The sequence below is a fragment of the Gymnoscopelus microlampas genome (genome assembly GCF_963454915.1).
Source record: "Gymnoscopelus microlampas genome assembly, chromosome: 1".
NCBI lineage: Eukaryota > Metazoa > Chordata > Actinopteri > Myctophiformes > Myctophidae > Gymnoscopelus > Gymnoscopelus microlampas.
The window spans coordinates 42,434,562-42,455,235 of NC_139962.1; the positions used below are offsets into that span (position 1 = coordinate 42,434,562).

The following is a 20,674-nucleotide window of genomic DNA, read 5'->3' on the forward strand; positions in this document are numbered from 1 at the left end:
ACATGTGATTATATGGGCATATTTCCTAGAAGTAATGATCAGGCAAGCCGGAACACTTTCACTTCTTGAGATTCTAACTCACTTTTCTGTAGAATTTCTTATCTCCGACTTCCCAGTAACAGACAACATTGACACGTCATCCTAGGTCACCAGGTCATTTAGTGGACTGTTCTGTGGAAGAAAATAATAATAATAATCTTCACTTTCCTACATTACTAAATGCCTGGTCAGGGACCACATGCAATTCCTTCACGGACCACCAGTGGTTCACGGACCACCTGTTGAAAAGCCCTGCCGCATAGATAAATATTCAACTGAAAATAATTTCAGTTTTGATTTCAGAAATCAGTTATTTTTGCGAGCAACATTGTCATGAGCTGGAATATAAATTAGGCTTTAACCACTTTTAACCTGGTGTCAGTGTTTTGGTCATTATATATGAACTTTATTAAACTATGTTTTGTTGCTTTATGTTATTTAGTTTTGCCTACTGTGGCAACATCTGCTCCAGTTGGTTCCTGTATGCTTATGTACACTAGTGTCAAAGCTCTAATATGAACTCAGAACCAACATCTTCACTCCATATCCTACACGTTTCATCCCCTTGACAGTTTTTATCTGGGCAGTGTTGTAATTGTAATCTTGTTGTTTCTGCGTAACAACTAGACTAGAGCAACCATCATTCTAGTTTGTCTTGTGTTTTCATCTGCGCTTCTAGAGATCTGCAGAGGGGAAGGAGCTACTATAGCTGTACTGTACGTTTCTTTCCAGTATGTATATTCTAGAGTGTCGGGCCGCTACGCTGCCCTCACATGTAGAGCTCGGGCCACTACACGGCCCTCACACCTACGTCGCACCACCGAACTGACCGATATGCCCATATATGGAGATCTCTGTATCTGTCAGACCTTGTCCCTTTTATCTCCATACATGGAGAGTCCCTTTTATGCCCATATATGGAGATCCCTGATGTCATCAGTATATGCCCATATATAGGCATGCCCCAGACTCTGCAGTGGTGATGCTTCCAGACTCTGCGGTGGTGGGCAGCTACTTTACCACTGCGGCACCCGAGCGCCTGTACGTTTCTTTATAGTAAACACAAGCCTAGTATAGAGTTATTTGTATCTTATGTATGAGTGAGCCGACACATGTGATTATATGGGCACATTTCCTAGAAGTGATGATCAGGCAAGCCGGAACACTTTCACTTCTTGAGATTCTAACTCCCATTTCTGTAGAATTTCTTATCTCCGACTTCCCAGTAACAGACAACATTGACACGTCATCCTAGGTCACCAGGTCATTTAGTGGACTGTTCTGTGGAAGAAAATAAAAATAATAATCTTCACTTTCCTACATTACTAAATGCCTGGTCAGGGACCACATGCAATACCTTCACGGACCACCAGTGGTTCACGGACCACCTGTTGAAAAGCCCTGCCGCATAGATAAATATTCAACTGAAAATAATTGATTTCAGAAATCAGTTATTTTTGCGAGCAGCATTGTCATGAGCTGGAATATAAATTAGGCTTTAACCACTTTTAGCCTGGTGTCAGTGTTTTGGTCATTATATATGAACTTTACTTAACTAAGTAAAAAAAAAGAATCGTTCTACAAGTTCACAGCCAGCCATTTTTGTTTACATTTCTTTCTATTTTTGTTATTTGTCATACAACAAAGTATATAGGCCTTACGTAGTTAATGTTTTGTTGCTTTGTTATTTAGTTTTGCCTATGTGTGCACTGATTTGTGTGTGCACAGTGCGTTCTGTGTCATCTCTCATGTGCACCAGTCCAGAAATTTTAATTAGTCTCAGACTGTTCTGGCCTTCGTTAGTCAGTCTCATTAGAGAAGCCCACAGTCGCGCTGTGTCTTGTGTCACCACGCTGAGAATTGGGATCTCTATGAATTCGCTTGACACTGTGACCCTCATCATTATGGTTTCACTATCTTATATCGAGCAGTGGTGCTTACAGCTAAATGTTGGTGACATCATAATTCATAAATGTATTTGCCTGTGTCTGTGTTCTTTTCTCAGGTAATGTGGGCAGAACAACAGGTGTCGAAACAAAGGAAGAAAAGGGATATCTACACAACAGAGCCTTCAGACCCCAAGTTCCATGACCAGTGGTACCTGGTGAGTAGGCGGGAGCACACCTGGGTAGCAGCATTGTTGACTGAAACACAATGTGTGCACGTGTGTGTTTGGGGGGGGGGGGGGTTCACAGGGTTTCATTGAGCTGGTCGTCTATTTGAAAAGGAAATTACCCCAGAGATCATTCACCATTACAGTGTTTGATTTGTCTGTCCTCTCAAAGTCAATATACAGGTAATTTAAATCCCAACTATGATGTACAACACGTTCAAAAGACGGGGCAGATTTCATTCAGTCTTTTGTTTGTCTGAAAGCCTTGGTGGCTAAGAGTATAATTTGCAGAACAAACACAAAGTAGAATGACTTTAGCTGTAGGATTGAGATACAAAAAAAGGCCCATATACAGTACACTGCAGCTTTTAGATGTTACATTGAATGCACTGGTTTATTGTACATCTCAGCCTGCAACAATGATGACTTCAGTTATTGATGATACATAGGACCACAATGGAAACAAGTCCCCGGGACTTCTTTGTGTTATCCTTTTAGCCTAAATGTTTTACTGTACCCCCATGTACCCCCCCATTTTTTGTACAAGCTCACAGCGTTTTGCAGTTTCAAGACTGTCTTTGTCTCCTTTGGAAATATCAATCTTTATAAATATATAAACAAGATATACCAGAGGTCTTCAACAGGGGGTCCGGGACCCCTAGGGGGTCCTCATAGTTACTACAGGGGGTCCGCCAAATCTTTGTGTGATTTTTACATTAACCACTTCAACCAAGCATCCCTATTCTGAGGAGAACTTTAGCCAAAAATAGCAGATCTACAAGCACACAACGCCTCGCGCTGCAAGGCGTTGTGCACTTGTAGATCTGCTATTTTCGGCAAAGTGGTTGGTATAGAGAGTCAGGTATACTAAGTATTGTTTAAGTGCATGGTTAAATGTCTGGAAATACACATTAACATGAATCCAACATGATAGTGCTGTGAAACAAGTCTATGAAGCTGCCTATGAAATCCATGAAACAAATAATATTCTATACAATATATAATGGGGGTCCCTGCTTTCTCTCTCTCTCAGCCAAGGGGTCCTTGGCCTGAAAACGTTGAAGCCCCCTGAGATATATACAGTATACACTATGCAGGCATACAATCAATCCCCGTTCTAGGCGGCTTGGCCTTCAGCCATAAAAACATAGAGACTGTAGTGTAAGGTCATGCTGTATTTTGGTTTGTCAGCCTGAGCTCAGGGAACACACCTAGAATGGTTTGATTGGTTAGCACTACCCATCCTCTGATTGCAGCAGTTTTCAAGGTTTTGGGTCAGTCATAATTCTACCAGTCCCTAGCTGGCTATAAGTTGCTTTGCTGAACACCACACCGGTCAGCAATACCACATTCCCCTTATTCCTTTCTGCTCCAGTGTGGTTTCTCTTGTTGAACTTGTGAAATTCAAGGTGCCTTTTCATTATATAAAAAATGTCATATACGTTTTTTCATGACACACGAGTGTGTGTGTGTGTGTGTGTGTGTGTGCTTAGTCGGAACGTGGTTGCGTGCACATGTGCTTAGTCGGAACATGGTTGTGTGGTTGCGTGCACAAAATTCTCTGGGAGATCCTATACCATAGCCAGAATTCCGTTCACTTAAATCTATACATTTAGTGAAAAATTATGCATTTATTTGGTCAGTCACAATCTGGGACTCATTTTCATGATTTTGTATTTATTTAAACCAATCTGTATGGTAGAGTATGTTAAAACAATATAACTAGCACAGCTGCAGTGGTTGGAGGTGGACTCCCTACTCTTCTATTGAGATTTCAACCCTGATAGGGTAGGACTTCTGGTTGACAATGTCAATAAAGTTATTTGAAGCAGACTGCACACTGGATTGGACACTAGACGTGCCACAGTCTTTATTATTGTAGTTCAGACATCATTGCATTTGCGATCATATTTCTCAATCGGGAGAGGGAAACAAGTCAAACTACAGACATAAAACGTATGGATTGTAGCTTTAACGTTATATTTAACCTTTATGTAAATGTCACACCAATCACAAAACTTGGGATGGAATTCAATAACACAATAGTTGCCCTATCGACATGCCACCATTTTGGGCACCTGCATCAGATTTTGTCCATTCGAGGGGAGGGTGTAGTGAAAGGTCAGTTGACTAGTTTATCCTGCACCACAGGACCGAGTTGGAGCGGTCTTTCAGGACAGTGCTATAGAGCCCTTAAGTCCCATGTCACACTGACATCACGCAGGCATGTGTGCGTAGGCAGGTTGCAGAAGAACCCGCTCATAGGACAAAATGGGGAAAAAGGCACTTGCATGTAAAAATGCATTCCATCAAACTTTCGGTTGCAGTTTGCCTCCCAGTGCGGAGGAAGACTGCTTAGAATGTGTTTTGTGACCTCTCTTCATTTGAATTATACTGTATATACTCTTGGTTTCTTATGTGTGTAAGAGATTCCCAAACAAGTTTTCCTCAAAACCCCACCCCCAATCGCTGTGATTGACTGAAATGTCGTCATTCGTCAACGTGTGATGTCATCAGCTGTTCGGCGCGGGCACTTGTTTGCCTAGTGGTTCACTTGGGACGTGCCTCATTAGCCTCTTACACAGGACGTTGAGTGAACTGAAGCGAGTGCTCTGCAAAATGACTGCGTTGAACACAACTTGTGTGCGCACACTTAAGGTCCTTACACACCGGGGCGTTTTTTCCGTGCGAATAATGCGTTTTTTTTTTAAACCTTATAAAGTCAATGGCTCCGTACATGGAGCGAAAAGGCGAAAAAGCGAAGCGAAAAAGCGTCTTTTAATTATTCGGAACGAGTCCGAATTTTGAGTATATTCGCATATTCGCATATTCGCCCGGTGTGTAACCACCTTAAAGGTCCTTACACACCGGGCGACACCGGCGAAAATAGCGAATATACGCAAAATTCGGACTCGTTCCGAATAATTAAAAGACGCTTTTTCGCTTCGCTTTTTCGCTTTTTCGCTCCATGTACGGAGCCATTGACTTTATAAGGTTTAAAAAAAAAACGCATTATTCACACGAAAAAATCGCCCCGGTGTGTAACAACCTTTAGTCTCGATTTATTTGTTTACAAACAATTTGTCTATAAAACAAGTGTGAACTTGTATTCATTATGAATACCAAAGTTATACCAAAGCCTTTGAGGTCCTGCCTCCTTCCTTCTGTCCTGTCTTTCAGGTACAGGCAATGTGGATGTGGACTTGTGAACAGTGAATGATTGTCTCTCACTAAATCTAGATGTTGTGTTGAGAGAGGTGGATTGGTTGGTGCATGGGTACAGATATAATGTTCTCCATTTTGTCTTAATATCATTGATATTTTTGCTATAAACTCTTTGATAAATGACTGTTAAACTTCAGATCACAGTGTAAGATCACAAAGCTGTAAATTCACTTACAACCTCAAGATTAGAGCGTGCTGTAAGGATATTCAATTCTCAAGTAACTAGACAGGGGAAAACCTTTTATTTGATGATCTTATTTTGATCAGAATGAAACATTTTACGTGTGCCACTCTGTGACTCGTCATCACCCTCAAAATGCTTTAAATTCCAAAAGCCCTTTCTCGTTCTCAAGGATCATTTCAGAACATGGCTTTTGGCAGTGATGGATTTCTTTCCTTAGAAATTCGATAGAAATGACACCGCCTGGGTACCGAAAAAAAAAAGGTAGTTTTTTAAATCGAAGGGGAGAGGAAAATGGAGGGTATTTCAGAGAAATTATCTTCAGTTGAGGGTGCATTCGAAAAAAAAATGGATTTGAAACGTAAAACATGGTGGTATTTTGCCAAAGGTCAAATCGAATGTCAAGTGAACATCAAAGTGTCTGCAGAGTGATTGCTGCTATCACCACATTTGCTGGTGCTTTGCTGACAGAGCCTCTTGTGGGAGAGACTGCTGTTAACTCTGATAAAAGATGCAACCTTAGGGGACTGTGTCTGTTAATACTGAATGAAGAGGCTGCTTTCAACATGGCAAAACCTTCCCTTATCACAGTGGGGAAAGTTTCTGATTTCTTCTGAAAGTTGCAAATCCAACACTTTGTCTGGCTGGAAGCATTACTCCAAAGCCTACTGTCCATCTGTCTAGAATGATTAGAGAAAAACATGCCAGTTACTTTGTTGCTCGCCAGCTCATGAATACCTCCCAGATTATTTAATTCTAACAATTTCTATCCTGGGCTTTCTCTGTCCACAGTATAATGCAAACCACCGTGATCTGAATGCCAAGGGTGCCTGGGAGTTGGGCTACACAGGAAAAGGGGTGGTGGTGTCCATCTTGGATGATGGCATAGAGAAGAACCACCCTGACCTGAGTCAGAACTATGTAAGTATCTCTTCCATATACTGTAGAACAGTGGTTATCAAAGTGGGGATCCGTGAGGGGGTTCCCAGCGAAATGATTGATAGTTAGGAACCAAATGTACCCTTACAGGTCTGTAGCTCTCAGAGTCATGGGGGTTTGTGGCCCAAATGCATACCAAAATGGGGGTCCTTGAAATACAAAAGTTTGAGAACCACTACTATAGAATGTAGATGGTTTCAGTGGAATGTTTTTGATACGTTGCCAGGTAACAGCTGCGACTACAGCGGACCTCCTCAGGTTTGTTCTTGCATTACGTGCTACGTGTATTAACACCACTATGTCCTCATCTAGTATTACCAATATGTTATTAGTCCCACGCAGGGGTAGGACATGAACTTACTTCAGGCACGAGAGAAATATAATGACAACCTTACTTGATTGCTAAATAATGCCGTTATCAACCGACTGACATATAACGGATAACGTAGTTTTGCATAGTCAAACGAACAGAGATCTCCGCCTACTGATATGTCCGGTGACATCTGAATTCAACTAATGGGAAGAAACTATTCAGAAATGTAACGAATAACAGCATCACAGAACCAATGCGAAGACTTGAGGGCGTTGCTTCCTATGGGATGGTGTCAGGATTGGTTTTCAAAGCAGTATGCATAGGTTTGTTTCTGTTGGTTTTCTCCAGCGGCCAAGCTCATTCATTGAATTTAGATTTCCTGAGACATATCAGTGGGTCAGAGATCTCTGATTGCCTGGCTACGCGAGACTACGGCTAACCTAAAAGCTGACCATAAGTCAGACAAAACATTGTTATTGAACAACAGATGAAGTTTTCTCTTTGTTTAGCGTACACTAACAGCTTACCCCTCTATCCTCAGGACCCAGAAGCCAGCTACGATGTGAATGATGGGGACCCAGACCCCCAGCCACGATACACACAACTCAATGACAACAGGTACAAATGGATTTTCATTAGTCTGTCTAGGTTAGCAATGAAGGCAGTGCATCCACACAACACATCGCATGCCAAAATCCAACAGATTTTGACGTGAGTGAAAACAGTACTACTGTTTTGGTCATGGAACAATGTATCCCTGTAATGCACTCGGTCACGCCTTTGAGCAGACAGATGTACCGGACCATAATAATTTTTATAGGTCAGAAATGAACAATTATCCGCTAACTTGAACTTTGCCCCCAACTCTAAGCTTGTACATTACGTTTTTGTCTCTTAAATCACCTAGCTGGCACCAGAGCACTTCTATAGCCTGGTTTAGTAGAACAAATTTGCTGGTGTTTGTGAAGAAAGCGGCCTCTTTTTTTGCACTGGTCTCTGTAGGAGTTGTTTACTACCCCTGTGATATACTATTCCCTCTCACAGAGAAGTTAGTGAATTAAGGTCATCAACATTAATGAAACGGGGCAAATCGTCTGGCGCTTGGAGAAGCTTGTTCTTCATTCCCACTGCCTGCCTCCCCTCTGACTTGAATTTGTGATTTTCTGTAATCTGCTGTTTAAGGTGAATTGGCCAGAAAGCCTCTTTTCCCCCTCTTTTTTTCTTGAGGCTCACCATGATGACTGATGACAGGCAGTGGAGGTTATAGTTAGGGACGGGTGGAAAGGTCCCCAATTGAGACATGGTCCTGCAACAGGCAGCATGCAGAATAAATAAGCCAGAGGAATAAAGCCAGAGCTTCAGATGACTCATGTCAACAGTAGCTGTGTTAATACACTATCTGCCCTCCTGAAGGGGTCTGCCACACCGTGCAACAAAATATGTGTAAATGCCCCTGTGCGGGTTCAGTAAACAAGAGCTATAAACCACATTAACCCTCCCTGACTTACCTATTTTGGGACAATTTTAAAGCTTTTAAAAATAGATATTAAAATAGCATCTACAAGCTCACACCGACTTTTTCCGCTATTCATCATGTGACATCATTCTGGTAAGGGGGGTAGTTTAAACCTTCGATCGTTTCTCTCTGGTTGGTATTACTTCTGTGCATGTTTGTTAATGGTGTCAAATTAGAATAATATATCATAGGCCGTTGTAGTGATTGATAGAAGAGATGTCCTACCAGGATTTGTCACCTCAGCCTGCAGTAGACGGCCATCCATCTGTAAACAATTTATTCTCTCAGGGACTATTTACTTCTCCATTAACGTGCATAATTTCATGAATGACCGTGGCTTAATTAGAAAGAAAAGCAGACATGCGAATAGCCGAGGACATGATGTGGGTCTGTCAAGAAAATTGTCGGAAGAGAAATGGGAGAAAAACTGGAGACCCATAGTGGAAGATCCATAGTGGAAGATGCTTCATGTTGATGTTCACTTCATATAGCCTTTGTCCCCTTTCATTATCCCAGCTCAACCCAGCCCTTATCTCTTGCCACCCAGGTCTCTGTGGCTTCCTGTAGCGTGCGTGCATGCGTTTAATGATTGATTGGTATGAATGCATGTGTAAACATTCTGTGGGCGGGCAGGGAGCTGCATAAGGTTGTGCTAGACTGTATAAGGGCCTGTTCCCTGCAGAAAGCCCACCTCTGTTCACCTCCATAAAGCTGTCTTTCTTCCTTTAGTATACAGGCAGCAGTGAGGATGGCTCTGCTGCAATGTGTCCATTCAGCCTCATGTTTGCCCGAGTCAACATGATCTAGCCATTTCTCTCTCCAGGGTTTCCTCTGACTCACATCAAGATGTTCTCCAAGTTCACAGTTGTGCCCTCTTCTCCTTGGCTAAACCTGGAAAAATGGGAGGGGACCTCTCAGAAACGCTCACTCTTAAGTGGAGAAAACCAATGTTCACTGTCTGATTTAGTGCAGAGCTGGCTTGTACCAAAAAGAAAACTATCAGGAACACTTAAGCCACAGAGTAATATACAATAAATGTAGGAATATGCCTTTGTGGCAATGGAGACATTTTGATACCTATGATATTAACATAAGCAATTGTTGTAAAATATAGATATTACATCTTGTAAAATATAGATATTCCATTCAGGTATGCATCCATCATTCACTCATTATAAATTCACACAGCATGACATGCAGTATGTCTCATGCTGCTGAGGCAGATGCTTGTAAATAAGTTATGAGCTTAATTCATGTACAGTACACACATGTGCAGACATGAGTATTACAAAACTGGGCAAACAACACTTTGGCAATAAATGGGTTGGCACTAGTGACTATAGCACGATTACCAGTGACTGTCTGTGTGCAGGCCTGCAGGGAGGTTGAGTCATATACTCTATTTGACCGCAGGAGATTTCCCAGAAATTCAGGAACTTTTCTCCTTTTTGCCCGGAGGACATAGCTCCATATTCATTTCAGGAGCATACTGTAGCTCTTGGGGCAAAAAAGTCATACCGGTGAGGTAATACTAACCCTCCCAAATCAATTGAGGTGAACCCAGCAGCACTGTACACTAGAGGTGCAACAGTTACTCAAACTACGTTAATCAACTTAACAGTATAAAATAGGGGTTTAATAAGATTTATAAATTTAGTCGATTATAGAAAATGTTTTTTCCACATTTGGTGATATATAAAACATTTTAAAAAATATATGAAAAAAAATGTGGTTCAACATTATTCATTTAATCCAAAAAGTAAGCGATAATCTAAGAAATGTATCTATAGTTGCAAACCTGCTGGCTACTGAACACACTGGTTGGTCAAACGCTAGGTCTGCCTTGGAGAGAAATGATACACACACGTTTGTTTAAATGGATAAACAGAAGATAAAGAGAAGATTGAAAGGGTCAGTTTAAAAAACAATGTCCTAGGGACACAACATTTAACACCACAATGTTGTTTTTATGACCAGTATGGAGGAGTGAGATAAAGTGTGTTCTTAGGTCCTTGTTTTAGTACTTTAAGCCACGATAAGCTGTTTCCTTATCATTTGTTCCTATGGAGAGCAAAACACAATGTGTTTTGGCAGTAGATAGTGTTTATGACAATAAGGTGTGAGAGAAAGTATTTTATAATGACTACAGTGTTATATTTACTGCAGCTGCAAATCATGTGCCTCTGACAAGGCGCACTACAAGCACTACTTTGTATCAGAGGAGACGAGACAGTGAAGCAAAATAAGAAAGTGAATCAAAATAATCCGAATCGTGAATGAATCCTGTATTTCCCCTGTGCTGTGCAGTGGTTTAAAGAACAAGTCAATTACAGAACGGCATTAAAATATGTATTCACTTGCACTTCGCTGCACTGCTGGTGAACCATGTCCAAAGGCTTTCTTTTTTTAATCTCATCATCAGCTCATCATCTACAAATTCAATCAATGTTTAAATTACTGCCGTTGAGTAATCAATCTACCGAATTGCAATGCTGTACAGTACGTATCCTGGTACACTGTGAATATAAATTGTGTAGTACATGGGTCTTCAACAGGGGGTCCGGGAGTCCTCAGAGTTACTACAGGGGGGCTGCCAAATCTTTGTGTGATAGGAACTTAAAAGATAATACAAAATGTAGTAACCACTTAAAGGTTTCATAACATTCAGTTTTACAACACATTAAAAGTCATGGTCCTTCAAACGTGTATAAAAAGTTTTAACTGAAAATTCCACTCTAGTGAGCCATTGCAGGTTTTTTTCTCTCACATTTCTAAAGCCCTTTCAACTGCAATGAAAAAATAAATCTTTGTCTGCGGGTGTCGCTGTTGGAGGAAAGGATTGGGGAGGGGCGAGGAGGGGAGTGGGCGCGATTAATGGCCTGTGACTTCACTATCCGAGGGCCAATCTCAGATTACTTTTCAGCCTAATTATTCAGAAAACCCCAGACCACAGAAAATCCACTGAATGTTCAAAGTTCAGGTTTTTTGGGTGTAATTGAGGTCATAAAACCCCCCAGAAAACATAAAAAATAAAAAAAGTGAAAATTAATTTCATAGAACCTTTAAACTCTAGCATCCCTATTATGGGGGTAGCATTTGCTGAAAAAAGCTGATCTACAAGCTCACAAGGCATCGCACGATTTGATGTAGACGGGGAAAAAAAGAGCAGACGAGGTACAGAACCAAAGGTCAAGTTATGTCTGAAAATACACATTAACATTAATCCAACACTGATGGATGAAGCAAGTCTATGAAGCTATCTATCTAATCGGCAACACAATTTTATATATTATGTAATGGGGGTCCCTGCTTCATCCGTTTCTCTCGGCTAAGGGGTCCTTGGCCTGAAAAAGTTGAAGACCCCTGGTGTAGTATACAAATATATGTTTTGATTGCTGTGTATAGCACCTTGAAACTAATTAAAGCAATCAATCATTCACACTGCAGGCAAGCACTGGATACATTGATACAGTAGTTATATATAGTTATAAGCACCACTTGGTGCTGCAGATTTCTACCCAGGTCCACTTCCATCGTGTTAATAGGTTGGAGAGTGGTCTCTTGATGGTATGTTCTGCTGGTTCCCCCTGCCTGAGGAAGTGGATCCTCTGCCAGCGTCCTGAGCACTTGGTCGTGCTGCCATCTGAGCCGACCCTGTGTCAGAACTGTTTTGCACCCTGACAGGACATACTGGAGTGAGGCATTGATGGTCCCACAGAGGCCACAGGGTGTCGTACAGTATGTTACCCTAATGAGGAAACTGATCAGAGCTTGTGGCAGTTTCCAGAAATCTTCACAGTTCATTGCTCGGCTCGCGACACCCTCCCAAGTTGTCCAGTTAAGTCTGTGGCAGCAGGGGCTGCTGCCACAGACTTAACTCTGAGCTCCTCCTGTTCAATCCTGGTGACCTCAGCAACAACACGGTCCTTCCTCTCCTTCCTGTTTGCCTTGGACCATAGAATGTGTGGGTCACTCCATTCGAGGTCTGCCCACCCTGACTGGACCATGCCCACGACTTCCTGATGTTAAAGTCTTCCCATCAGCTTCTGCACCTCCTCCTCGGCCCTCCATTTCCTTCTCTCTGGCATTTGCTTCCATCACCATCCTGTCCCTTAACTCGGATTTCAGGGGTAGCTGGAGTGAGTTCCTTCCGTATAGGCCAGCTGCTCAAAACACTGTGGCAGACCAAGCCATTTGTGGATGAAGGAGTTGGCTTTTGCCTCCATCCGGCTTACAGCTGATGAGGTGACTTTGCATGGGCCACATCACCCTTGGGTACAGGGTGAAGTGATAGCACCATGCCTTGTGCTTTCCAGGTAGCTGGCTTGAATCAATCTTTGACAGGCCTTCTGATAGCTGTTGAAGGACGGTTTTCACCATATCCTTGTCTGAGAGACCGGATGTATAATCTTCCCGGGCTTAGAATGTCTTTCCCACCAATGGTGAAGGCGACTCTGTCATTCCTCTCCCCTTTCCGCAACCAGAGGCTCCTTTACTTCTGTGTCTTGAACTTCATCCTGGACCAGGTGATCATCCAACCTGCAGGCAGCCGGACAAGAACCTGATAAGTTAGTGGTTACTAGTGATGTGCGGGTCGGGTTTTTTCATGACCCGCCCCGCCACGGAACCCAACCCGCCTCAACCCGCCCCGCGAACCCATATATAAATCTATGGCTCAACCCGCCCCGCGACCCGCGGTAAAAAAAAAAAAAAACGGTAAAATCATGAAGGAAAATAATCTTCAAGTATACACCCCAAGTGTATTCAAACTGTTTTATTGTTATTATTCTTATTCTTATTAGGAGTAAAGACAAAACAAGAGCATGTGTTTTTAGTTTTTTTTTGCGGGTGAGAGCGGCTGACCCGCTCACCCGCAGCCCGCATAATTGCCTCTGAAATCCTGACTCGACCCACCCGCGCCGCGGGTTGACCCGTGGGTCCCGCGGGTTACGGGTCGACCCGCTCATCACTAGTGGTTACTGTCTGCAGGAGGAAGGGAAGTTGATTTCCTGGATGTGAAAGGCATATCCCCCTGCCTTTTTCTTCACTACCTTAGCCCTGGCTTCATGCAGCTGCACAAGCTAAAACCTGATATCCATTCATGTTTTCAGTAGTGCAAACAATAATGTGGGTGGAGCCTGTACTTGAAAAAACAGAATGTGATGGATAGGGCTGTGAATCTTCTGCTATCTCACGATTCGATTTGATTTCCGATTCTTGGGGTCACAATTCAGTTTTTTTCCGATTTTATTTTCAAAACAAACGATTCTCGATTCAAAAACGTTTTTTTTCAGATTCAAACGATTCTCCATTCAAAACGATTCTCCATTCAAAATGATTCTTGATTCAAAACATAGGATTTCAGGATCTACTCCAGTCTGCTGGCATGAGAGCAGAGTACATTTATGTAGCTTGTATAATTGTAAAGGTTTTATCAACTGATAATAATGTAAACACACAAAGGTAAATCCAAGATTCCCCTCCCAAAAAAATGTGGTAAGAAATGCTTTAAAAAAATAATATATTAAATTGTTTTTTTAAATGAGAATCGATTCTGAATCGTCCAACGGTAGAATCTCGATTCATATTCGAATTGATTTTTTCTGACACCCCTAGTGATGGAGGATGTTAGGATGCATGTGATCCTGTAGCTAATCCTGTAACAGTTTGATTCCCACTGAACATCTATTATTGAGATACCAACTAAATTGCTATTGTAATGTAGTCTTGAAGATTGTCTTACTAGATACATTTTCAATCTTCAAGGAAGGTTTGACTCAACTAGCCTTGAGTTCATTCATTTCTTAATTCATCTAAGGAGCTATAGTTTATTATTTAATTCATCTAAGGAGCTATAGTTTATTATTTAAAGTTTAACAAAAATATTGACTTGCTTTAAAACACCTTTGTTGGACTCAGGCATTTACCTTTGATTTACTGTGTATAGTTATGGGCATTGTAATTTTTTATTTTGGATTATCCACTAACTTTGTTCCTGCCTAACAGGAGGATACCTATTACTTTGTGAGAAGTACACATTCATCTCTCTGTACTCATCCAATACACTGTGAAAGTGGTCTTTTGTTTGCATGCTAACAGGGTAATTGGAAATAGTATATAGTATTTTTCTAATGGATGGAACGCTTATCAAGGGCCATTGTTCAGAAATACTTCTTCTGTATTACAGACAGTCTGTAATTTTGGTTATATTAATCATACTAATGCTCCTCAATGATGGATGAAATGAACTGTTTGTAAATAGTGCCGCAAACAGCAGGCTGATTAATCTCACCGCACTGTGCTGAAGACATTTTCTTTGTATTACACTGTCAACGTGTTCTATAAACACTACCAGACCTTTTGTCCTGTAGGCCAACTCATTAGTCAACTGATTAAGTATGAGCCCAGGAAAACAGTTGTCCAGATTTACCTTTTAGGCTCAGCGGCAGCCTAGAGACTAATGATCAACCAGTGCCTCTGGCCAAGTCTCAAAGACTCCTAATGATTTTCTCTAGATAATTAGGCTAATGCAAGTTAGAAAAACCCAGTGAAATGAAAGAGACTGTGTGCCAGCATTTGAGTAACCTAATATGGAATCTGTCAGAGCAAGAGAAATTAGGACTTGCAGTGAGAAATTAGGACTTGCAGTGAGAAAATCCAAGGCTGTCGTGGATAGGGTCATAATTATTTCATTGTCATGTGATGGTGATGCAATTTATGAATATTCTGGGAATTAGGTCATTTTGCTATTTTATAAACATCGACGCCGTTGAGGAGAAAAATGATTTCCATTTGTTTAAAAATATGAACTTGTGAAAATGATTTTGAAGTGAAAAAAAGAAGTCTGGAATGCAAAATGGTAACTGTCAACCGTGTCAATACGTACAACTTGTTGCATTTTCTACCTTATAGGTACTGTGTTACACATTAGATAATACTATGAACAACAATGAACCTACTGTACACACTTGATAAAAGAAAATGAAAATGGTCTAATGATAAAAACTTGCTTATGAAGTGCTTTTGGGTGCTTATTGTTGGCAAGTTGTTTTCTGTTTCAGTGCCTTATACAGGTTTCAGGTGTTTGCTGTTTCCATATGTGAATAATTTGTGTTGTATAGTCACTGTCTCCATAGAGAAATAGTTCTGAATGATGTTGCATAATGATAATGGCTCTGCCAGTTGGTGGATATGAATTGTAATGTTTTTGTTAATACTGAGCCTGTAGCCAGCTGTAGCTGCTCTATGTCTGTGACTAGACTGAACCACAGGCCATGTCTGTCTAAGACAGCAGAACAATCTCTTAGCCTTAATCCCCTGTTATCACTATTATTTTGAGATCCATGTACAGCTGTTTCACAAATTTACAACGATGCAAAGGATTTTTGGAGTGACTGTAATAGGAGCTGATCTCTTTTTCTGGTTAAAAAAGAAAGGGGAAAAAAGTGTGGATGTGTGTGTAACCAGTGAGGGTAGCAGCACAGTGTTTAAAAATGTAAGTACATGCCCATCATAACTGCTGTTAGCGTAGTTGGATGTAAATCGATCTGGGAGTGGACTCACCACTTCAACTGCACAGTTTGCTGAATATTGCCAATTTGACCTACTGGTCTTGATTTGTTTTGGTCTGCTGGAAGCTTGTTCAAATTCGACTGCTTGAGCAAAACATCTTTTTGTGAAAACGGCCTTTCACAAATCTCTTAAACTAAAGTCCCTGAGTTATTTAATTTGTGTCTCATCTTTCTGTATAAACATTTAACCCTAAAACATAACCCTAACAATCATTCACTTAAATAGCCGAGACTGCATGAGAGTGTATTTGGCATGAAAAGCCTGAGCTGGATTACAAATAATAAAACATAGCTATAAATTGGCCTGGCATTTCCTGAGTTGAAGTGGTTATTTGGCAATGAGCTAATCTGTTTGTGTTGTATATATGAAGCCTGTGCCAGCATTAATTACACTCATGGTTTGAAGGTCTCTTGCTGCTTTAAACATGCAACTGTAAGGTAGTCTACTGTGTCACACCCTTTATGTTCAGTCATTTCAAGTCTTATTTAAAAAAGTATCATTTAGCACAGAGGTACAGTATGTCTCTGCAATTATAGATGACAGCCTGAGTACTTAATCATGCTTTCAGAAACGTGTTTTGGCAACAATCATTGACTAGGTCATAACCTAGCTTGAGCCTCATCTAAGCATGTTAAAGATAACCAAGAACAGTATTCAGTGTGATTATATTTGATTATGCTCTATGTCCTCCCGGTAGGGGCACCTCACTGGAAGGTGAGCCAGTAGGATACAGCACAAATGTGTGTGGGGAGGAATCAATTGGCATAACAACTAAATAAATTGGGGAGAAAAAAGGCTAAAACAATTATCGGTATCCTACCTTATTGCATTGTTATGTTTGCTATTTAGGGTGTTAAATCTGTGGAAGCAAAGAGAGGTGTTGCTGTTCTCAAGGGCATACCAGAATCAAAAGACCAAGTAGCAGCATTGGTTTGAATGATAGACGATGACAAATGGGACATAAAAACATAAAAAAAATAATGTATTTTGTACTATTTTCTAGAGAATAAAAAGAATGTTCTCCATTGATACCGTCAAATAATTGTTGGTGCGTGTGGGTGTGTGCACAAGAATCAAAAGACCAAGGAGCAGCATCGGTTTGAATGATAGACGATAACAAATGTGCACACAAGGACACATAAACTATAGACATAAAAAAATAATGTATTTTCTAGAGAATAAAAAATGTGTTCTCCATTGATACTGTCAAATAATTGTGCGTGTGTGTGTGAGAGACTGTGTGTAAGCACTCAGTTAACAGTATGCAGTAGTCATCAGTTGGGCCTGGCTCTCAGTTTAAGGCCAGTCCAGACCAATAAGACAAACTTGGAATCAAGAATCAAGTGGTGTTTAATTGTCAATTACTCATACAGGAACAAGCAGTGAAATGTTGTTACTGCCCGCACAGAGTACAAAACACTGATACAAATACTGGAGCACTCGACTAGTCTGCACGTATTTATTATTTAGCCGGGGTGACTGATGTTTTGACTTGCGTCTACCTCAGAGTCAAACATTTTGACTCTGCAGACCATTCGAGTGCTCCAGCATTTTATTTGGATCTCTCCAGAAGTGCCCAGGTATTATTTTCTCTGATACAAAACACTGATGTTGGCCTACAAAGTAACCAAAGCTATGGCACCCCCATACCTTCAAAGCCTGATCCAAACCTACAACCCCTCCCACGCACTCAGATCAGATGCAACTCCCCATTGCAGTTAGAACTGTAGACTCACTCGCAATTTTCCGCCGTAATCTGAAGACTAACATCTTCAGACTCCACCTTAGCCCGTAGCACTTGGCCTAGGCTTGACGACCATGCAGTCTTATGCAAAGGTTAAAATGTAATGTAGATAGCATGTTATTTAGACATATGTTAGGTTCCATTGTTTACCTGGCATCCTATAGTTTCAATTTACAGATGATTATTCTTTTGTTTAGACTGATGCTAGGTTCTTGATTTACTTATGACCCTAGAGATTGATATGCGTTTACCTTGCTTACTAAGTCGGTCTGGATAAAGAGCGTCTGCTACTGTAAATGCCTAAATTTGAAATGTTGGTGTGACATGTTCCAGAAACACTGTGCTAACGCAACAATACAATAAATCAATGACAACTAAATAATAACCATAATAATAGATACAATGAGAAAAAAAAACGTTGATCACATTGACATACACATTTATTCATTTTAGTTAGAGAAAGAGGTTGCACCTCAACAATGGAATGTGCCTTCATCAGAGCTCTGAAGTGTGTGTGTGTGTGTGTGTGTGTGTGTGTGTGTGTGTGTGTGTGTGTGTGTGTGTGTGTGTGTGTGTGTGTGTGTGTGTGTGTGTGTGTGTGTGTGTGTGTGTGTGTGTGTGTGTGTGTGTGTGTGTGTGTGTGTGTGTGCGTGCCAAATAAAATGGGTGGAAATGTAGTAATGTCTATTGACATTTATTTGTTTTAATTATTTATTACTTTTTGTTTTACTCTTTACTGAACTAAAACGTCAGATCCAACAAAGTCAGTAAAATGTGGTTACAAAGGTGTGTATGTCCAATGCCTGTTTGTCACGCTGAGCTAATGGCTCTGGAAAAGGATCAGGACTGATCCCTGACTATGAATGCAATCCTCTGAATTAAATCCATATTAAATCCATCACATCCTGCTCCACCGGATAATCAACCGCTTTTCATGTGTGCACATCAACATGCTTTCAAAGTGTGTTCGGGGAAATTACAACCCTCCAGTGATAATGTGTGTGTAAATAAGTGATTGAGAAATGCCCTCCTCATAGTGACAGTTGCACATGTTTGTTCGGTTGATTGCATATGCTTTGACAGGAACAACTTAATTTGATCCTCTCGTGCCCTGGCCGTCACCTCTGTAGCATCCTTCCTCTTCCTTAAACTGGCAACGGCATTGAGGTTGGGTCCATGTGTGCAGTGCATCAGGGCATCTTGGGACATCAAATCATTTGAAATGTATCTAAAGGGAATCATTATGTGAGCCATGTATACTGAGATATAATCAATCTCAGTAGGAAATCCTTATGTGAGCCATGTATACTGAGATATAATCAATCTCAGTATTATTCCTTCCAGCTTCTGTTGCCTCCCTGTAGTCATTTTTCTTCATGGGGGTCAGAGAAGAGTATAAACAAGGTAGTTTGAGAAGAGTATAAGGTCACTCACTGTTGGGTGGAATTGGAAACCTTGTATGTCCAAAACCGTTGCTCTTCAGGAAATGGAAAAAAATAACCTGTGTTCCAATGCATTCAATGTAGTTATTATTTAGTCACAACAAGCTCTTGTTAATACTTTTCAATGGTTAAATATCTATAAAACCCACAGACACACTTAACCACATTAATTGTTACTTTCAATATATTTCTGAAATAGTGCAAATACAAGCTTGTAGATAGGGTATATTTAGGATAGGATATATTTATGCGCTCTTTTGCAATGAAGTAGGGCATTAATTTACGGGGGGGGGTTGAAATATGGAGATGCAAGGTTTCTATCCGACAGTAACGATAAACAACATAGTTTGAAAAGAGTATTAAACAAGGTCATTTGTGGAAGCCAAGTGGAGTTGGATAGGTTTGTTCCCTTGCACTGTTACCAGCTCCTGTTCACTCAAAGGCTCATTGGTCAGGCTGCCCCTTCTATTTATGAGTTGGTTGTTGTTTGGCAAAGAAAATGGCAGAAATTATAAGTCACTTCATTTGTCATTACAAACAGAATCGGCATATGTGGTGTTTATCATACATTAAATATGTTTCATTTCTTACTCTGTTGCTGTTATCATAATTTAGATTAACTGCCAAAAACAATTTAGCTGAGAACTACTGCTTGTAGTTCAGAAGAAAAGAATCCATGGGAAACAAATCAGAAAATTCTGAAATTAATAGATTTTTGCTCCAGGTCTCTGTTTTCTACTCTGCAGTGATTCTGAATTGAGTGTAGTTTAACTTAATTTTAATTCAAATATTAAGAGTGCATTTTTTAAACGCATAATATTTCTTTAATTATAATAGTATTATTTGTATTGTTATTGATACATAAATGATAATTGAAATCACTGAACCTATGATACTCAACCTACCCTAGCTGACAATGTATTGTATGTTAATAAAAGGCAGGGGGAGATTGCCAGGGCACGAGAAGATGTAAGATGGCCTGCTGTCTTCTCTGTGAGGGTTGTGAATGACATCTCCTATAATATTGCTTGAGAAAGGAAAAGGAAAATTGATATTTATCGAAGTGGTTATGGAGGATGGCGTCTATAAATACTTAAACCTTGCTTGTCATTTTGATGTTTTACTCATCAGTGCTTCATTCCATTTAAATCAAGGTTTAATTTGTTACATCTCATATACTAGTACACAAGAGTAACCAAATGTACAGTAATCATAGCACACTTTGAGGTGTGTGCGTGCACGTGCATCTATCTGTGCATACAATACTGAATGGTTATGTGCGCCTTCAGGATATTCACTAAGGCTGTACAGGCTTGTTTAGTACGTGGTTGTACTGTAAATGGCCAATACTTTTTGTGAAGATCATTAATATACAGTATATTGACTACCAGTTGTGATTTGACAAAGCCAAAGGAGTGGGCTATTTATTCTCTTTACAAACTGGCCTCGTTACAGAAGCAAACGTGATTGTCATTACAGCACAAATGTGTAATCTAAATGCATTTCGAATACATGTTTTCATGATTTCAGTTGGCCCCAGCAACATAAGGTAGTTACGATGTTCAAATTAATTTCTACTAGAGCTGTCAC

The 20,674-nt window shown here is 40.5% G+C and overlaps 1 protein-coding gene across 4 annotated transcripts in view; it reads left to right on the forward strand.

Moving 5' to 3' along the window:
* furina (furin (paired basic amino acid cleaving enzyme) a) overlaps window positions 1-20,674 on the forward strand; it is a 100,978-nt gene that overhangs the window by 50,129 nt on the left and 30,175 nt on the right. For all 4 annotated transcript variants that reach the window (XR_014601420.1, XM_084066394.1, XM_084066396.1 and 1 more), the window contains exons 4-6: window positions 2,045-2,143; window positions 6,351-6,479; window positions 7,352-7,428. Coding sequence is in view for 3 of the 4 variants with exons in the window: in XM_084066394.1 (XP_083922520.1) it covers window positions 2,045-2,143; window positions 6,351-6,479; window positions 7,352-7,428 (305 nt within the window). In the remaining variant the exon portion in view is untranslated. The remainder of the gene's footprint in view (window positions 1-2,044; window positions 2,144-6,350; window positions 6,480-7,351; window positions 7,429-20,674) is intronic.